The sequence below is a fragment of the Heterodontus francisci genome, chromosome 46 (genome assembly GCF_036365525.1).
Source record: "Heterodontus francisci isolate sHetFra1 chromosome 46, sHetFra1.hap1, whole genome shotgun sequence".
NCBI classification, from domain to species: Eukaryota; Metazoa; Chordata; class Chondrichthyes; order Heterodontiformes; family Heterodontidae; genus Heterodontus; species Heterodontus francisci.
The window spans coordinates 17,399,636-17,419,644 of record NC_090416.1 but is presented as its reverse complement, the minus strand read 5'-3'; the positions used below and the strand labels follow the sequence as shown (position 1 = coordinate 17,419,644).

Here is a 20,009-nt window from a genome sequence, read left to right as displayed (position 1 = left end):
TCCAGGACAACATCCACCTGGTCCGGGACCTGATCCATCTTTCCCAGAGGACTGGTCAGTCGGTCGCCTTTCTCTCCCTCGATCAGGAGAAGGCGTTCGACAGGGTGGATCACGATTACCTTTTCGGGACTCTGCGCACTTTCGGACTCTGGCCGCATTTCGTGGCCCAGGTCCGACTTTTATACGCCGCCGCAGAGTGTCTGGTCAAAGTTAACGGGTCCTTGACGGCGCCCCTTCACTTTGGGAGAGGAGTGCGTCAGGGTTGCCCCATGTCCGGCCAATTGTATACCATCTGCGTGGAGCCCTTCCTGTGCCTGCTTCGCAGGAGGTTGACGGGATTGGCTCTGCGCGAGCCGGCCATGCGGGTCATCCTCTCGGCTTACGCCGACAACGTGCTCCTCGCAATCTCAGATCCCGTTGACTTGTGGAGGATGCGCGACTGCCAGCAGACCTTTTCTGCCGCGTCCTCCGCGAGGATCAATTGGGAGAAATGTTCCGGACTCCTGGTTGGTCAGTGGCGGGTGGACTCCCTGCCGGAGGAGATGACACCTTTTGCGTGGAGCACCACGCACCTCCTCTATCTGGGAGTCCACCTTAGCCTCACTGAGGAAGCCTGGCCGGCAAACTGGCAAGAGTTGGAGGCGAAAGTCACCGCTCGGCTGGGGCGCTGGACAGGACTGCTCCGAGTGCTTTCCTACAGGGGCCGAGCGTGGGTCATAAACCAACTGGTGGCCTCCATGCTGTGGTACCGGTTGGTCACTTTGGCCCCGCCCCCTGTATTTGCCACCAAGATCCAGAAGAAACTCGTCGATTTCTTCTGGGGCAAGAGGAAACACTGGGTCTCTGCCGCGGTCCTGAGTCTCCCGATCGAGGAGGGCGGCCAGTCGCTGGTGTGCGTCTGCACCCAGGCTGCGACTCTCCGCCTTCGGACCCTGCAGAGATACCTGTACGTCGAGCATCCTCCCAGATGGTGTGCGCTGGCGACGTATTTTTCCGCCAGTGTCACTGCCTTCAAGACGACACGCAGCTCCTGGTGGAGTCCGTTAGCTGCGCCTCTCTGAGGGAGTTGCCTGTCTTTTACCGGGATCTTTTCCGAGTCTGGAACATGGTCGCCTCCAGTCGGGGTGCTCCCCCGCCGGCGGAGTGCGGAACTGCTCATCGGACCCAGGCCCCGAAACCCTCCTCGGGAGCCGGTTCCGCACAACCCGAGCCGCCTCTCGGAAATGCCCTCCGTGCCATTCCAATCGGTGCGGAGGGGTTTCCTGTAAGGGCTGCTCCTGCACACTCTCCACTTCCTCGCCCTCGTCAGCCGGCCGGACACGCCCTGGCGGTCCGCGTTGCCATCTGGCGGCGAGGGGAAACCCCAATGGAGGTCTCTCTACGTGGGAGTCTTCCCCCTTTACATCGGGGACCTTGGGTGGAGGGTGTTGCACAGAGCAGTCCCGTGCAATAGACTTTTAAGTAGGTTCACGGACTCCCAGACCGCCTGTACTTTCTGCGGCCCTGACGAGTCCGTGTTCCACATATATACGGAGTGTGCGAGGTTGCAGCCCCTCTGAGTATCTGAAGGGGCTGCTCCTCAAATTCTGGCTGCACTTCAGTCCCACGCTCCTGATCTTTGGGCATCCGGTGCGGAGGGGCTTGGGCCGGGAGGAGGATCTCCTCGTCGGTCTGCTCCTGGGCCTGGCCAAGGTGGCAATTCACAGGTCCAGGCTGCGGGCTGTCGGGGGGTCCGTCCTCCCCGATTGCCTGCCCCTCTTCCGCGGTTACGTTCGCGCCCGGGTGTCCCTGGAGAAGGAGCATGCGGTGTCTGCCGGTACGCTTGAGGCCTTCCGCGACCGGTGGGCACCGCAGGGACTGGAGTGCATCGTTGACGCCGAGAATGGCATTTTAATTTGAGTTTTTTGTTGATTTATCTCGTTTTAATAAAGTTATTTTAAAATTATGTATATAAAGGGGGCCTTAGGAATAAAGGCCCCCTCTATATAGATTATATAAAAGGGGCCTGGGGTATAAAGGCCACCTAAAAAAAAACGGGGTTAGATACAGAGTAAATGTCCATCTATCTATAAAAAAAAATGGGGATTCGATACAAAAAAAAACGAGGTTAGATACAGAGTAAAGCTCCCTCTATATTGTCCCATCAAACACTCTTGAGAGGAGGTGAGGGAGGGTCTTGGAGCCCATGGAGCTGGAACCCAGTCATGAGCAGAGAATCGGATGCGGGGAGGAGACTGGAAAAAAAGAAAGTGCTTGTTGACTGAATTTTTCTCTTTCTCTCCTTCAGGCCTGCAGCCAACCTGGTGAAGAGGTTGCAGAAAAACTGCTGCCCGCATGAATCACTGGAGCAGAAGGTTCACTGTGGAGTCACGGAGGTCAGATTATGTCTTGTTTTCTGATTTGGGCTCCCTCCCTCACTCAAGTGGCGTTTATCATGCATAAACCCTCCCCAACCCTCACCCGAACAGTGCTGGCAGGCTGGCCGACTGTATGTGGCATCACAGACAAGCCCAATCTGCTCGGATGGTAATCAGCTGCAGGAGCCCTGTCTGATTGCATGGAGGACAGCACCAGTGACCAAGTACCACTGGCCTACCTCAGCACAGAATAACCCCAGGTTATTGGCTGATTTAATCGGCCAGTTGCACATTATCTATACCAAGCTGAGCCTCCAGTGGTAGCTGTTTCCCATGTTTATTTCCCCTCTGCCTGTGGAGGAAAGGTGGCCTGAGTTTGCTCAGTCCTGACCCCTGGTGGCCTGTCTGAGATTTACAAACTGCCACAGGGAGTGGGGAACAGAGGAAAAACTGACCGAATGCACTGGGTTAGACACTGACCATTTCCCTCACAACCTTCAGTAAAAATCCATCCCAACTAATGGGGTGAAGGCTTCCCCTCTCTGTTGGTAACAGAGTACTATCACCAGTTAATTTGAAACAATCACAACTTGAGTTCCAGCAAACAGGCCCCAGAGGTGGGAAATGGAAAGTATTCCACAGTACTATAGCAGGATTCAACAGGGACATGTTGGGAGAGTGTAGAGGGAGTTTTACTCTGTATCTAACCCCGTGCTGTACCTGTCCTGGGAGTGTTTGATGGGGACAGTGTAGAGGGAGTTTTACTCTGTATCTAACCCCCGTGCTGTACCTGTCCTGGGAGTGTTTGATGGGGGACAGTGTAGAGGGAGCTTTACTCTGTATCTAACCCCCGTTTTTTTTTGTAGAGGGAGCTTTACTCTGTATTTAACCCCCTTTTTTTTGATGGGGGACAGTGTGGAGGGAGCTTTACTCTGTATCTAAACCCCGTTTTTTTTTTCTCTTTTTTTTTTCCTTTTTTTCTTTTTTTTTTCTTGTTGAGGGGGCCTTTATTCCTCAGGCCCCCTTTATATATTTTTTATGTCGAGGGGGCCTTTATTCCTCAGGCCCCCTTTATATACATACTTATATTTTTAAAATAACTTTATTAAAACCAGATAAATAAACAAAAAACTCAAATTAAAATGCCATTCTCGGCGTCGACAATACACTCCAGTCCCTGCGGTGCCCACCGGTCGCGGAAGGCCTCAAGCGTACCAGCGGACACCGCATGCTCCTTTTCCAGGGACACCCGGGCGCGAACGTAACCGCGGAAGAGGGGCAGGCAATCGGGGAGGACGGAACCCCCGACGGCCCGCAACCTGGACCTGTGAATTGCCACCTTGGCCAGGCCCAGGAGCAGACCGACGAGGAGATCCTCCTCCCGGCCCAAGCCCCTCCGCACCGGGTGCCCAAAGATCAGGAGCGTGGGACTGAAGTGCAGCCAGAATTTGAGGAGCAGCCCCTTCAGATACTCAAAGAGGGGCTGCAACTACGCACACTCCGTGTAACATGGAACACGGACTCGTCCAGGCCGCAGAAAGTACAGGAGGCCTGGGAGTCCGTGAACCTACTTAAAAGTCTATTGCACGGGACTGCTCTGTGCAGCACCCTCCATCCCAAGTCCCAGATGTAAAGGGGGGAAGACTCCCTCGTAGAGAGACCTCCATCGGGGTTTCCCCTCGCCGCCAGATGGCAATACGGACCGCCAGGGCGTGTCCGGCCGGCTGACGAGTGCGAGGAAGTGGAGAGTGTGCAGGAGCAGCCTAACCCCGTGCTGTACCTGTCCTGGGAGTGTTTGATGCGGACAGTGTAGAGGGAGCTTTACTGTGTATCTAACCCACGTGCTGTACCTGTCCTGGGAGTGTTTGATGTGGACAGTGTAGAGGGAGCTTTACTCTGTATCTAACCCCGTGCTGTACCTGTCCTGGGAGTGTTTGATGGGGGACAGTGTAGAGGGAGCTTTACTCTGTATCTAACCCCCGTTTTATTTTTTTGGGGGGACAGTGTAGAGGGAGCTTTACTGTGTATCTAACCCACGTGCTGTACCTGTCCTGGGAGTGTTTGATGGGGGACAGTGTAGAGGGAGCTTTACTCTGTATCTAACCCCGTGCTGTACCTGTCCTGGGAGTGTTTGATGGGGACAGTGTAGAGGGAGCTTTACTCGGTATCTAACCCCAGTGCTGTACCTGTCCTGGGAGTGTTTGATGGGGACAGTGTAGAGGGAGCTTTACTCGGTATCTAACCCCAGTGCTGTACCTGTCCTGGGAGTGTTTGATGGGGACAGTGTAGAGGGAGCTTTACTCGGTATCTCACCCCTGTACTGTACCTGTCCTGGGAGTGTTTGATGGGGACAGTGTAGAGGGAGCTTTACTCTGTATCTAACCCCGTGCTGTACCTGTCCTGGGAGTGTTTGATGGGGACAGTGCAGAGGGGGCTTTACTCTGTATCTAACCCCAGTGCTGTACCTGTCCTGGGAGTGTTTGATGGGGACAGTGTAGAGGGAGCTTTACTCTGTATCTAACCCCGTGCTGTACCTGTCCTGGGAGTGTTTGATGGGGACAGTGCAGAGGGAGCTTTACTCTGTATCTCACCCCTGTACTGTACCTGTCCTGGGAGTGTTTGATGGGGGACAGTATAGAGGGAGCTTTACTCTGTATCTAACCCCGTGCTGTACCTGTCCTGGGAGTGTTTGATGGGGACAGTGTAGAGGGAGCTTTACTCTGTATCTAACCCCGTGCTGTACCTGTCCTGGGAGTGTTTGATGGGGACAGTGTAGAGGGAGCTTTACTCTGTATCTAACCCCGTGCTGTACCTGTCCTGGGAGTCGGGTAACAGCACCATAGTAATTTACCTTGAACAGAAGTGTTGAAACCTCAAATTTAACTCTTTTAATTTCTCATTTTCTACACAGAAAATGACTTTCTCTGCCCACATGTGTGGCAGTATGCAATGGTCCTGGAACGATCGGTTGAAGTGCTGTTTAAAGAACACCGAGTCTTGCTTCGATTTGGGTTATCTGGCCCATATTCAAGTGGCCACAATGTATGGGATCTGAGTGTCGTGGGGAAAGGTCGTGGCTCAGCTGTTAACGGCTTCCAGGGCAGCGAGCAGTTAAAATACGTATAAAATATTAAATGTTTTGATTTTCCCCAGCTGACAGCTTCTGCATTTGATTAACTCTTTGTACTCTGGGGCACTCTCTCTCTCTCGGGGTTAGTTTATACGGTCGCCAGTCGCCCTCAAGTGGCCAGTTTGGGAAGATGCCTGAGGGATGTGTTGGGAATGAAACAGTGTTGAGACGCAGCAGAGGCTGTGGAACTCGCCCCGCACCCCATTCGTGCACCCTTCAGAGTAGAGAAAGGAGGGAGACTGAGGGCGCGAGGTAGAGAGGGGGAGACAAGAGTGTGACGGGGAGGGAGAGAGACAGCAACAGGAGACAAGAGAAATACAGAGAAACTGATTGAGAGGAGAGGGACGGAGATTGACTTGCTGAGAGAGTAAGACACAGGCTGAGAGATAGAAACAGATAAAAGTAGACAGAGCAACAGGGAGAGAGACAGAGACAGAGAGAGAGAGAGAGAGCAAAGAGGAGGAAGAGACAACAGAGAGCGACAGAGAGACAAGCACAGACCAATAATGTATATGAGAGAGAGAGACAGAGAGAGAGAGAGACCCTAATCACAAGTCCCTGCCATTTTTCCAATTTTGCCAATAAATTCTTGAAGTCCTCTTCAGGCTAAATCAGTGATTAATCTTGGATGGGTGGGGTGCATTGCTGTAATTAGCCTCCAGTCAGGACTCTCCCCTCAGGAATCCATGAAACTGCTGATCCTGAGGGGGTTTCTGTTCTGACACGATGGCAAGTTCACACAGGAGGAAGCCCAGTCTGTTTGATGTCCTTCCCACATGTGTTTCTCTGGAGGTGAGCTTTGCATTTAAAAAAAACGTATTTTTAAAAGTTAATTGTAGAAACGCACACCGCTCCCACGCTGTCTCTGCTGTGTGGAACTCATTTCCATCTGGGGCGGTTCACCTCTGGCTTAGAAGGCTTGGGGCGGGGGGGGGGGGGTTTGAACTCCACATCTCACCTTAGGCACTGAACCTGGACCAACATCCCCAGTGCCAGTACCAAGGGAGTGCTGCACTGTCGGGAGCGCCGTCTTCTGGAGGAGATGTCAGACTGAGGCCCCTGTCTGCCCGCTTTAGGCGGGCGGAGTGGGGGGGGAGGTGGGTGTTAAAACAAATCCCACGGCCACTACTGACAGAAGGGCAGAGGGAGTTCTCACTGTGCCTTGGCCAACATTCTACCCTCAAGAACACTGTCAAGAAAAATAATTAACCGGGCATTCATCCTCGTGGGATCTTGCTGTGTGTAAAATGGAAGCTCCATTTGCCTACACTCCAAAAGCAGGGTGTAACGCTTTTGCGCGATTTAACGACCATACGTAAATGCAACTTTGTTTTTTTTTTCCCTACACTGATGGGCAAGGTAGCTGCAGGCTTTTTAAAATGAGAAATGTACCAGCATTGCTGAAAGAATTTATCGGGGGGGGTGTGTCTGTATGGGATGCGAGGGGCTCACATCTAAACCTCCTGCTTTACAGGCCAAAGGTTTGGATTAAAATATTTTGGCTTTAATTTTGTTTCCTATCTGGAGGTGTATCTCTCTGAATTTGTAATGAATCCTGTTATCTGGTGATGTTATCGTGCCTGGCTAAATCCCAGCACCAATAAAGCAACTTCTGAGAAATCGGGTTGTGTCTGAATATCTTTTCTTCCAGCTCTCCAGATGAACTTGCATCCATTCTTCACAGAAACAGGAGGAGGCCATTCGGCCCCTTCGAGACTGTTCCATCATTCGATTAGATGATTGGTTGATGTATATTTTAGTTCCATTGCAACACTGCACCCCACCCCCCGCCCCCCCCCATGCCTTGGTTCCGTAAGCCTTGGACCAACAAAAATATGTCAGGTTGGGCAGTGAGTTATTGCAGGCTGTTAGACTCTGCAAGGCATTCGCAGGAGAGCCTGACCCCGCCCTCAGTGAATGTCCATACACACTGTGACACACACAAATGCATCACAGATTCCAGCCACGGTTACTGCATAGGACTAAAGAGCAGGAACCCCAGCTGATTACCTACAACCCACCCCCCTCTCCACCGACCTCCCTCTCCCCTCACTAGCTCAGGGAAACTGAGGATAATTTTAGTGATGTGGTGTTGGCTATGGCTCTGTGGAGTAGCACTCTAACTCCGAGTTAGAATGTCGTGGGTTCAAGCCCCAATCCAGAGACTCGAGCACAGAATCTAGGCCGTTGCAGTACTGAGAGAGCCATGCACGGTCGGAGGGTCAGTACTGAGGGAGCGCCGCACTGTCAGAGGGTCAGTACTGAGGGAGCGCCGCACTGTCGGAGGGTCAGTACTGAGGGAGTGCTGCACTGTCGGAAGGTCAGTACTGAGGGAGCGGCGCACTGTTGGAGGGTCAGTAGAGGGAGCGCTGCACTGTCGGAGGGTCAGTACTGAGGGAGCGCCGCACTGTCGGAGGGTCAGTACTGTCGGAGGGTCAGTACTGAGGGAGCGCCGCACTGTCGGAGGGTCAGTACTGAGGGAGGGCCGCACTGTCGGAGGGACAGTACTGAGGGAGCGCCGCACTGTCGGAGGGTCAGTACAGAGGGAGCGCCGCACTGTCGGAGTGTCAGTACTGAGGGAGCGCCGCACTGTCGGAGGGTCAGTACAGAGGGAGCGCCGCACTGTAGGAGGGTCAGTACTGAGGGAGCGCCGCACTGTCGGAGGGTCAGTACTGAGGGAGCGCCGCACTGTAGGAGGGTCAGTACTGAGGGAGCGCCGCACTGTGGGAGGGTCAGTACTGAGGGAGCGCCGCACTGTCGGAGGGTCAGTACTGAGGGAGCGCCGCACTGTAGGAGGGTCAGTACTGAGGGAGCGCCGCACTGTCAGAGGGTCAGTACTGTCGGAGGGTCAGTACTGAGGGAGCGCCGCACTGTAGGAGGGTCAGTACTGAGGGAGCGCCGCACTGTCGGAGGGTCAGTACTGAGGGAGCGCCGCACTGTCGGAGGGTCAGTACTGAGGGAGCGTCGCACTGTCGGAGGGTCAGTACTGAGGGAGCGCCGCACTGTCAGAGGGTCAGTACTGAGGGAGCGCCGCACTGTTGGAGGGTCAGTACTGAGGGAGCGCCGCACTGTAGGAGGGTCAGTACTGTCGGAGAGTCAGTACTGAGGGAGCGCCGCACTGTCGGAGGATCAGTACTGAGGGAGCGCCGCACTGTAGGAGGGTCAGTACTGAGGGAGCGCCGCACTGTCAGAGGGTCAGTACTGAGGGAGCGCCGCACTGTCGGAGGGTCAGTACTGAGGGAGCGCCGCACTGTCGGAGGGTCAGTACTGAGGGAGCGCCGTACTGTCGGAGGGTCAGTACTGAGGGAGCGCCGTACTGTCGGAGGGTCAGTACTGAGGGAGCGCCGTACTGTCGGAGGGTCAGTACTGAGGGAGCGCCGTACTGTCGGAGGGTCAGTACTGAGGGAGCGCCGCACTGTCGGAGGGTCAGTACTGAGGGAGCGCCGCACTGTCGGAGGGTCAGTACTGAGGGAGCGCCGCACTGTCGGTGCTGCCGTCAGTTAAATGAGATGTTAAATGAAGCCCAGTTTGTCCCTTTGGTTGGATGTTAAAGATCCCACAACCGCTATTAGAAGAAGCGCAGAGGGGTTAGGGGGAGTTCTCCCCAACGGCATGGGGCCAATAATTATTGCTCGTCCAACATGAATAAAATAGATTATGTGGGTCATTATCGCATTGCTGTTCCTGGGTTGTTGCTGTGTGCAAATTGGCTGCTGTTTCCTACTTTACAACAGTGACCGCACTTTGAAAGTAATTAAATGGCTTGAGGTGCTTTGGGATGTTCTGAGGATGTGACAGGTGCTATATTAACGCACGTCTTCCTTTGTGCTGAGATTAGTTGATCAGCACAGACTGTGGACGGAACGATCACTGAGATGCAGCACATTTTATCTATTGTAGAACTAGTTTCTGTCTGGCATGGGACCTGTGCAAGATAAATCCAGGGTCACCCATAGAAAATGGATATGGACCAGATTGTATTGCACAGAAGGATACCATTCAGCCCATCGAGTCCGTGCTAGCTCTTTCAAAGAGCAATCCAGTCAGTTCCACTTCCTCCTGCTCTTTCCCCCCATCTCTTCATTTTTTTTCTCCTTCCAGTATTTATCCAATTCCCTTTTGAAAGCTACTATTGAATCTGAATCCACTGCCTCTACCCAGCAGCACATTCCAGATCCCAACCACCCTGCTGCATAAAAAACGTTTTTCCTCCTATTGCCTCTGCTTCTTTTCCCAGTCATCGTAAATCTCTGCCCTCTGGTTACTGGCTGTTCAGCCACTGGAAACAGTTTCTCCTCATTTACTCTGTCTAAACCCTTCATGATTTTAAGCACTTCCCTCACATCTCCTCTTCGCCTTCTCTGCTCTAAGGAGAACAATCTAGTCCCCACATAAAGTTTAACACTTGGGGACGCTGCATCTAATCCAGGTTCACTCTCTCCACCGCGACATGTTATTCTGTACATTGACAGGAGGATTTAGTTGATCTTGCGTCAAATGTGTCATCACTAACAGTTCATTTACTGTTAGTTTATAGCCTAAACCCCTGAGAAACTTAAAGGTTGTCTGATGAGGAGAGATTGAGTAGAATGGGTTTACACTCTCTGGATTTTGAACAATGACAGGGGATCGCATTGAAACATGTAAAATTATTAGAGACAGGGTAGATGCTGAGAGGATGTTTCCCCCTGGCTGGAGAATCTAGAACTTAGGGGGGGGTGGGGGTGGGGGGTAGCCCTTTACGGTCGAGATGGGGAGAAACTGTTTCACTCAGAGGGCTGTGAATCTTTGGAATTTTCCACCCCAGAGAACCGTGGAATCTCAGTCGTTGGGTATATTCAAGACAGAGACGGATAGATTTCCGGACTCGAAGGGAATCGAGGGATATGGGAATAGCTCGGGGGAAGTGGAGTGGAGGTAGATGATCAGCCAGGATCGTAATGAATGGTGGAGCCTCCCCCCCTGCTCCCTATTCCTGACGTTCTTACACATCTTGAGTAAAGGCCCAAAAATATACTTGATTTCTAACGCAGTTTCACCAAATCCAAAATCAAATATTAATCTGGAAGGTACCTCTTTTTGTTCAGACCTGCGTCTAATCCAGATTTAAAGTTGACTGGTTTGTATACTATCAGTGACAATCCAACACTAATCTTAACACGGAGGCCATTCAGCCCCTCGAGCCTGCTCCACCATTCTCTTACATCGTTGCTGACCTGGATCCTAACTAGAAACTATTCACCTTGGTTCCATAACCCTTAGTGCCCTTGCCCGACAGAAAATCCATCAATCCCAATTTTGACATTCTCAACAGCATCTCCGGTTGGTTGTAACTTTGAAACGGCACTTCGGAAAGCCTCCCTAGATTTCCCCACTCAAACCTCCGTAACATTACCCTCCGGGAAACTGCTGGTGAAGGTTGGTTGCGTACCGGCCCCCGCTGTCTGACGACAGGGCTCGTCTTCGGACAGTTTGGTCACGGATTCCGGAATTCTCAGCGGCAGAATATACAGAGTGCAAAGGAAAAGAGGCAAACTTTTGTTCTCGGAAATTAAAACTTGGGCTTTGGGTGCCCGTCCAATGTATCTGGAAATTTCCAATTTTGTTGGGAATTTTCTAGAGCCCCACCTCTAGATTCCTGATCAAATGCCGGAAATCCCATTTTTTTTTTTTGTTGCTGTGTGAGAGATTCTGGGATTTTCCAGAACCTTCTAGACCGGACCCAAAACGTTCTCCGGAAACTTTTTCCCCGAGACTGCTCAAATTTTCTGGAACGCTCAGAGTCCCGGATTCAGATTCTGGAATTTGTGCGACCGCACCCCCCCCCCACCCCCACTTTTCAGTGAAATTCCACAGTTTTTCAGGAACTCTCCGGATCTTTCCTGTCGTTCCTGGAACTTTCCACAAATGTTCTGGAGATTTTCTGGGGATTGCAGAATCCCTGAGTGAAATTCCGGGATTTAAAAAAAAATCCTCTGGCTCTTTTTCTAGAAGTTTCTGGATGGCCCTGGACCTTTTCCTGGAATTTTTTTTCTGGAACATTCTGGCCATCACCTAGCATTCTCCTGGAACATTCTAGACTTTCTGGATCTCGCCATAGGGACTTCTGTATCTTGCACTGGCTTTTTCTGGTTCTGTCCTGGACTGTTCTAGAATATACCGACTCTTCCCTGGGATTGGCCGGCGGCTCACTGTCGCCTTCCAGTGGTCGGAGGTCGGAAGTGAGGATGTGAACGGAACGTTTCCAGCCGGTGCAACAACATCCGCTGATGCAGGGACTCTATTCGGTGTAACACCGCCCCCCCCTCCCCCTCCCTTCCTTTAAACCGGGTTCAACCCGGACCGCTTTCAGAAGCGACACCAGGTTTTTTTTTTCTATCTGTGCCGGTCGTGTTTTGCAGGGGAGCCAGCTTCCGGTGGCGTCGGACGGACTAGGCGGTGACGTCGACTTCCGGTGGCGGCGGACAGGTTAGGCGGTGACGCCATCTCCCCGCTGGCGGCGGACGGGTTCGGCGGTGACGCCGGCTTCCGGCGGCGGACGGGTTCGGCGGTGACACTGGCTTCCGGTCTCGATCGTTCTCGCGGGTTGGACGTCGGAGCCGGGAGCGGGTGAGTGAGTGCGGCCGAGGCCTGAGGCCCGGGCCTCGGGGCCTAATCCCGGGGTGTCAGGGAAGGCCCGGAGCCGGGGTGGGGGGGGGGGGTCTCAGTTCCCCCCTTACACTGGGGGAAGCGGGTGGAGTGGACTGATTTCACATTCAGCTCAACCTGGAACTTTCCCGGTGAAGCATCAGGCGGGTTTGCGGCCTCACTTCCCACTCCCTCAGACTCTGGGGTTAGGATGGGGGTGGGGAGCGGGTTTGAACCAGCCAGGGGTCCTGCTCCTGGTTTCCCCGACGCCGCGGGGCAGGGCAGAATTGGCAACGGCGGCAATTGAGCCCAGCTGCGATGCCTCCCAGAGTGGAACAGCGCTCTGGCGTTGGCTACCTGGCCTCGTGCGAAGGGAGAGTGCCAGAGGGTCAGTCCATTGAATCCAGAGGAAGTCTGAAAAGAAAGGGGGGCACTGTGAGGGACATTTACCTCTGGTGGCTGGGGAGTGGGTTTTGAGGTTTGCTGTTGGCCCTGGACTGATGGGATGAAGGTCTCCCCTGCTTCAAAATGAAATGTGTTTGTTAGTCTTGACCGAGTTCCGCCCCCCCACCCCCCTCCCTGAATAGTAGTCCACGGCATTAAAACTACCCATAACTGGCAAGCTGACAATTAGGGGCATCTGTTAACTTTGGAGGGGGTGGGGGTAGGGTATGTCGTTTGTGGGATGTGAGTGTCGCTGCCAAGGCCAGCATTTATTGCCCTTGAGAAGGTGGTGGTGGTGAACCACCACCTTGAACCGCTGCTGTCCTGGGGCTGTAGGTACACCCACAGTGCTGTTCGGAAGGGAGTTCCAGGATATTGACTCAGCGACAGTGAAGGAACGGCGATGCAGTTCCAAGTCAGGATGGTGTGTGACTTGAAGGGGAACTTGCAGATGGTGATGTTCCAAAGTCTTGGGAAGGTTTGGAAGGAGCCTTGGTGCGTTGCTGCAGTGCATCTTGTAGATGGTACACACTGCTGCCACTTTTCGTCGGTGGTGGAGGGAGTGAATGTTTGTGGATGGGGTGCCAATCAGGTGGACTGCTTTGTCCTGGATGGTGTCGAGCTTCTTGTGTTGTTGCAGCTGCACCCATCCAGGCAAGTGGAGAGTATTCCATCACACTCCTGACTTGCCCCTTGTAGATGGTGGACAGGCTTTGGGGAGTCAGGAGGTGAGTTACTCACCGCAGGATTCCCAGCCTCTGACCTCTTGTAGCCACGGTATTTATATGACTACTCCAGTTCAGTTTCTGGTCAATGTAACCAGGATGTTGATGACAGGGGTTTCAGTGATGGCAATGCCATTGAATGTCAAGGGGAGATGTTTCGTTTCTCTCTTATTGGAGATCGTCATTGCCTGGCACTTGTGTTACTTTCCACTTATCAACCCAAGGCTGAATGTTGCTCAGGTCTTTCATGCAAGGGCAGCTTCAGAGGAGTTGCAAATGGTACTGATCACTGTGTAATCATCAGCGAACATCCCCACTTTCTGACCTTATGTTGGTCATTAATGATGCAGTTGATTTGGTTGGGCCTTGGACACTATTCTGAGGAACTCCTGCAGTGATGACCTGGAGTGGAGATGATTGGCTTCCAACAACCACAACCATTTCATTTTCTTTGTGTTAAGTCTGACTCCAAACCAGTGGAGAGTTTTCACCTGATTCCTATTGACTTCAATTTTATTAGGGCTCCTTGAGGTCACTCTTGGTGAGATGCTGCCTTGATGTCAAGGGCAGTCACTCTCACCTCACCTCTGGAGTTCAGCTGTATTGTCCATGTTTGAACCAAGGCTGTAATGAGGTCAGGAGCTGAGTGGCCCTGGCAGAACCCAAACTGAACATTGGTGAGCAAGTTATTGCCGTGTAAGTGCTACTTGATAGCACTATCAGTGACCCGTTCCATCACTTTGCTGATAATTGAGGGTAGACTGATGGGGCGGTAATTGGCCGGGTTGGACTTGTCCTGGACATACCTGGGCAATTTTCCACATTGTCGGGTAGATGCCAGTGTTGTAGCTGTACTGGAACAGCTTAGCTAAAAGTGCAGCTAGTTCTGGAGCACATGTCTTCAGGCCTCAGCCGGGATGTTGTCAGGGCCCATAGCCTTTGCAGTATCCAGTGCCTTCAGCCATTTCTTGATATCATGTTGAGTGAATCGAATTGGCTAAAGTCTGGCATCTATGATGGTGGGACCTCAGGAGGAGGCTGAGATGGATCATTCACTGGGCACTTCTGGCTGAAGATGATTACAAAAGACAATGCTGAAGCATTTGCACTGATGTGCTGGGCTCCACCATCATTGTGAAGCCCTCTCCTGTTAGTTGTTTAATTGTCTGCCACCATTCACGACTGGATGTGGCAGAACTGCAGTTTTTTGATCAGATCCATTGGTTGTGGGATCACTTAGCCGTGTCTATCGCATGCTGTTTCTGCTGTTTGGCACGCAAGTAGTCTTGGGTTGTAGCTTTACCAGGTTGGTCCTCAGTTTTAGGTATGCCTGGTGCTGCTCCCAGCATGTCCTCACTCTTTATTGAACCAGGGTTGATCCCTGGCTTGGTAGGTAGAGTGGGAGATATGTCGGGCCATGAGGTTACAGAGTGTGGTTGAATGCAATCCTGCTGCTGATGGCCCACAGCGCCTCATAGATGCCCAGTATTGCATTGCTAGATTTGTTCTGAATCTATCCCATTTAGCAGGGTGGTAGTGCCACACAACACGATGGAAGATGTCCTCAGTGTGAACTCAGAACTTTGTTTCCACAAGGACTCTGTGCGATGGTCACTCCTACTAATAGTATCATGGACAGATGCATCTGTGAGAGGTAGATTGGTGAGGACGAGGTCAAGTAGGTTTTTCTCTCTTGTTGGTTCCCTCACCACCTGCCGGAGGACCAGTCTGGCAGCTCGGTCCTTGAGGACTCAGCCAGCTGGGACAGTAGTGGTGCTACCGAGCCACTCTTGGTGATGGACATTGAAGTCCCCCACCCAGAGTACATTCTGTGCCCTTGCCACCCTCAGTGCTTCTTCCAAGTGGTGATCAACATGGAGGAGTACTGACTCATCAGCTGAAGGAGGGCGGTAGGTGGTAATCAGCAGGAGGTTTCCTTGCCCATGTTTGACCTGATGCCATGAGGCTACATGGAGTCCGGAGTCGATGTTGAGAATGGTTCTGGGGCACTAGAGTGTTTCCTTTATGTATAAGCAGCAGTGCCCCTCCGACAGTGAAATTATACCCAGCCTTGGTGAGCCCACACCTGGTGTACTGTGTACAGTTGATCTCATTGAAATGCATAAAATTCCGAGGGGGGAGCTTGACAGTGTAGATGCTGGGAGATGTTCCCCTCTTGTCTGGAGAGTGTTGAATTAGGAAGGGGCGGGGGTCACAGTCTCAGGATAAGGGGTCGGCCCTTGAGGACTGAGATGAGGAGAAATTTCTTCACTCAGAGGGTTGTGAATCTTTGGAATTCTCGACCCCGGAGAGCCTAGGCTGCTCAGTGGGTCAAAACTAAATCGACAGATTTTTGAACTCTGAGGGAATCGGGGGCGATGAGGATAGGGCAGGAAAATGGATTTGAAGTCGAAGATCAGCCATCATCGCATTGAACGGTGGAGCAGGCTTGAAGGGCTGAATAGCCTCCTCCTGCTCCTATTGCTTAGGTTCTTATGATTAAAATGGGTCCAGGAGCTCATGTGGATTAAGTGTGAAGTTTAAAGCCACTTGGCTGCTATAAGATGCCATCTCTGCTCCACCTAGAATCCAGTTTAGCTCCCTCTTGAAGGAGTACAGAGTGTCAGCATCCATCTGCTTTAAGGAACACTATGCCCCTTTCCCTCTCCCACCAGCGTCACCAAAAAAAATCAAGCATAGAATGGCACGGTCCCTAAGGAGGCCTGTGTCCATTGTGTCTGTGTCAGCTCTTCCTTAGAGCTATCCAGTTAGTCCCACTCCCCTGCTCTTTCCTCCGAGCTCTATAGCCAGTGAAGTTTTGTTGAAGTATTTCCCTATATTACAACAGTGACCACTTCAAAAGGACTTCATTGGCTGTAAAGCGCTTTGGGACGTCCTGAGGTCTAGAAAGGTGCTACAGAAATGCAAGTCTGTCTGTCTTTGAAGTGTAGTCACTGTTGTAATGTGTGAAACAGCAGCCATTTTCTCTGACTCCCCCCCCCCAAAACTATGTTCTGACTCAGAGGCAAGAGAGCGAGGTGTCATTAATTGCCTTTTGCCGATGTGCAGGTTGCTGTGATGATTGGCTTTGTTGCCCCTTGTCCTGACGCTTGTTTTGCTTCTCCTCCCCCCCCCCCCCCCCGACCCTGACCCTTGCAGAGATGTCACTGTCACTGTCCAAACGCGATCTCGATGAACTGAAGCCATGGGTGGAGAAGACGGTGAAGCGGGTACTGGGATTCTCGGAGCAGACTGTGGTCACGGCTGCACTCAACTGCGTGGGCAAGGGAATGGACAAGAAGAAAACAGTGGGTAAGGTGGCAGCGCCCTTGGTGAACCCGGGGGTTCAGCGTGGGTTTTAACTCTGGCTTTAAGCAGCCATTCAAGGACTACTGTGCCAATGCTTGTGTTTTATTCATAATTTGTGCCATGGTTATTAGGAATTGTTAAAGGTGATGGGGCGATGAAGTAGGGACAGAAGGGGGCTCGTGTGGAATGAAATGCTAGCATGGAGCTGTTGGGCTAAATGGCCTGATACTGTGTAGACCCTATTTAATTCTATGTAAAAGACCAGGGTTTATTTACCATCATAGGCTCCAACGATAATGGAGTTGTTCACTAATCACAGAGCTGAATCTCCATCAATGAGTCTTCAGCAGACTCTGACGTGAGGGGAGGTAAAACCCCCAGTGAAGAGCTGTGGCCATTCCCAAGTAGCAGGCTGCGTTCAGCACGCGCCATGTCGCAATTACTCACATACTGGATTCCAAAGTGGTGGTGTTGGGGAGCGGGAGGTGGGGCAGTGGACGAGGCTTGACCGCGATGCCCCTCCAGGGCGAAGAGCCCGTTCGCTCACCGGCCAGGTTTGCGAGTGAAGCTGTGCGAGGCGTACGGAGCCCCAGCGGCGGGGGGGGGGGGGGTTGCAGTAAAAGGAAACTGTTGCTGTGCACAGCTAACCTCTGCCCTGCTCTCTCTCTCTCCCCGCTCCCCCCCTGGCAGAGCACCTGAAACCGTTCCTGGATGACTCGACAGTCCGGTTCGTGGACAAGCTGTTCGAGGCGGTGGAGGAAGGTCGCAACACTCGGCACTCAAAGTCCAGCAGCGAGAAGCACCGGAAAAGGGAGCTGAAGGTTTGAGAGTCTGCTGTCTCACTGGGCGGGGGAGGGGGGGGTTACTGAATGTTTGACATGAGCCATTGGCATTGCCCGTTTGCTGTGCCACCACTAGGTGGCACCTCACGCCTTCAAAGGTGCCCATTGCCCGCTGGTAAACCACATCTGCGTGCTGCCTCACCTGGTTGAGGTGCCGATTGTGCCGCCAGGGGGCATTGGGGGTTCATTAATCCTTTCTGCTTTGTGACCAAACCTATTGACTTTCCAGATTGCAACACCGCCCCCCCACGCTCCCCACCTCACCACCTCACTGGGAGTGAAACCTCTTATTGAAAGATACAGCACAGAAGGAGGCCATTCAGCCCATTATGCCTGTGGCAGCTCTGTGAAAGAGCTATTCAGTACGTCCCCACTCCACCTGCCTTTTTCCCCCACAGCCCTGTAAAAAATTTTCTTTTCAAGTATTTATCCAATTCCCCTTTTTGAAAGTTACTATTGAATTTGCTTCCCTTTCAGGCAGCGCGTTCCAGATCACAACAACTCACTGCATTAATAAAAAAAATTCTCCTCATCTCCCCCCTCTGGTTCTTTTGCCAATTACCTTAAATCTGTGTCCCTCTGCTTATTGACCCTCCTGCCAGTGGAAGCAGTTTGTCCCTATTTACTCTCATCAAAACCCCAAATTATTCATAAACCCCCTGTATCTTGCTTTAGACGATAATGGGAATACAACCTCTTTGGACATTCTGGATAAGTCATGTCCCCAATAGCGCAAATTAATATTTCTCGATGTCATCAATGACATGATTTGAAAATTCTCATCCTTATTTTCAAATCCCTCCATGGCCCTCAGCCATTCCTATCTCTGTAACCTCCTCCAGCCCACAACCCTCCGAGATCTCTGCGCTCCTCCAATTCTGGCCTCTTGAGCAACCCCCGATTTCCATCGCTCCGCCGTGCCTTCAGCTGCCTGGGCCTAAGCTCTGGAATTAAATCCCTAAAGCTCTCCGCCTCTCTCTCTCGGCCTCTAAGACGTTCCTTAAAACCGACCTCTTCGACCCAGCTTTGGTCACATGTCCCGATATCTCCTTATGTGTCAAATTATGTCTGATTTACACTCCTGTGAGTTGCCTTGGGATGTTTAACTACGTTATAGGCTGCCTGCAAGCCTCAATAATCCTCCTTTTCCTTTGTTGTTGGCAGGAAGTCTTTGGCGAAGACTCCGAAGTCACTCGGGAATTGTCCTCCAAGCGGAAACGGATCCCGAGATTTGAAGAGGTGGAGGAGAATGAAATCATCCCCGGTCCGCCCACAGAGAGTCCGGGAATGCTGACAAAGATTCAGGTCAGTCTGTGTTTTCTCCAGGTTGTCCATTAGTACAACTGTGCCAGCCAGTCACTTGGAGTTGGGCGGGGTTTACGGCAGGACTCCTATCCAACAGACTATTTTACAGCAAATGCAGTGTGTTTAGACTGTGCATTACAGCAACCAGTCTACAGAATCTAATTAAACTATGCATTACAGCAAACAGTCTACAGAGTCTATTTAAATTGCACTACAACAGTCTACAGAGTTTATTTTAACAGTGCACTACAGCAAACCGTCTACAGAATCTAATTAAACTATGCATTACAGCAAACAGTTTACAGAGTCTAATTAAATTGCACTGCAACAGTCTACAGTGTTTATTTAAACAGTGCACTACAGCAAACAGTCCACAGAGTCTATTTAGAAATAGCCTGTATGAACTACAGCAAAATGTAACTCTTGATCGAAACTGCAGAAACCTCTCCTGGATTGTTAACCCGTACAGTACCATGGGAACAGTGCCGAGGGAGCTTTACTCTGTATCTAACCCTGTTTTTTTTTTTAGTGTAGAGGGAGCTTTACTCTGTATCTAACCCCGTGCTGTACCTGTCCTGGGAATGTTTGATGGGGACAGTGTAGAGGGAGCTTTACTCTGTATCTAACCCCATGCTGTACCTGTCCTGGGAGTGTTTGATGGGGACAGTGTAGAGGGAGCTTTACTCTGTATCTAACCCCGTGCTGTACTTGTCCTGGGAGTGTTTGATGGGGACAGTGTAGAGGGAGCTTTACTCTGTATCTAACCCCGTGCTGTACTTGTCCTGGGAGTGTTTGATGGGGACAGTGTAGAGGGAGCTTTACTCTGTATCTAACCCCGTGCTGTACCTGTCCTGGGAGTGTTTGATGGGGACAGTGTCGAGGGAGCTTTACTCTGTATCTAACCCCCGTGCTGTACCTGTCCTGGGAGTGTTTGATGGGGACAGTGTAGAGGGAGCTTTACTCTGTATCTAACCCCGTGCTGTACCTGTCCTGGGAGTGTTTGGGGACAGTGTAGAGGGAGCTTTACTCTGTCTCTAACCCCCGTTTTTTTTTTTGTAGAGGGAGCTTTACTCTGTATCTAACCCCCGTGCTGTCCCTGTCCTGGGAGTGTTTGATGGGACAGTGTAGAGGGAGCTTTACTCTGTATCTAACCCCGTGCTGTACCTGTCCTGGGAGTGTTTGGGGACAGTGTAGAGGGAGCTTTACTCTGTCTCTAACCCCCGTTTTTTTTTGGAGAGGGAGCTTTACTCTGTATCTAACCCCGTGCTGT

At 51.8% G+C, this 20,009-nt stretch overlaps 2 protein-coding genes across 3 annotated transcripts in view; both read left to right on the top strand.

Moving 5' to 3' along the window:
* Window positions 1–7,107, top strand: part of ecm1b (extracellular matrix protein 1b) — a 33,159-nt gene extending 26,052 nt beyond the window's left edge. For both annotated transcript variants that reach the window (XM_068022939.1, XM_068022940.1), the window contains exons 6-7: window positions 2,288–2,375; window positions 5,269–7,107. In XM_068022939.1, coding sequence (XP_067879040.1) covers window positions 2,288–2,375; window positions 5,269–5,412 — 232 coding nt within the window. In that variant the 3' untranslated portion in view covers window positions 5,413–7,107. The remainder of the gene's footprint in view (window positions 1–2,287; window positions 2,376–5,268) is intronic.
* Window positions 7,108–12,001: 4,894 nt separating this feature from the next.
* prpf3 (PRP3 pre-mRNA processing factor 3 homolog (yeast)) overlaps window positions 12,002–20,009 on the top strand; it is a 32,392-nt gene continuing 24,384 nt past the window's right edge. The window contains exons 1-4 of the mRNA XM_068022812.1: window positions 12,002–12,096; window positions 16,443–16,595; window positions 17,283–17,413; window positions 18,599–18,739. Of these exons, the coding sequence (XP_067878913.1) occupies window positions 16,445–16,595; window positions 17,283–17,413; window positions 18,599–18,739 (423 nt within the window). The 5' untranslated portion in view covers window positions 12,002–12,096; window positions 16,443–16,444. The remainder of the gene's footprint in view (window positions 12,097–16,442; window positions 16,596–17,282; window positions 17,414–18,598; window positions 18,740–20,009) is intronic.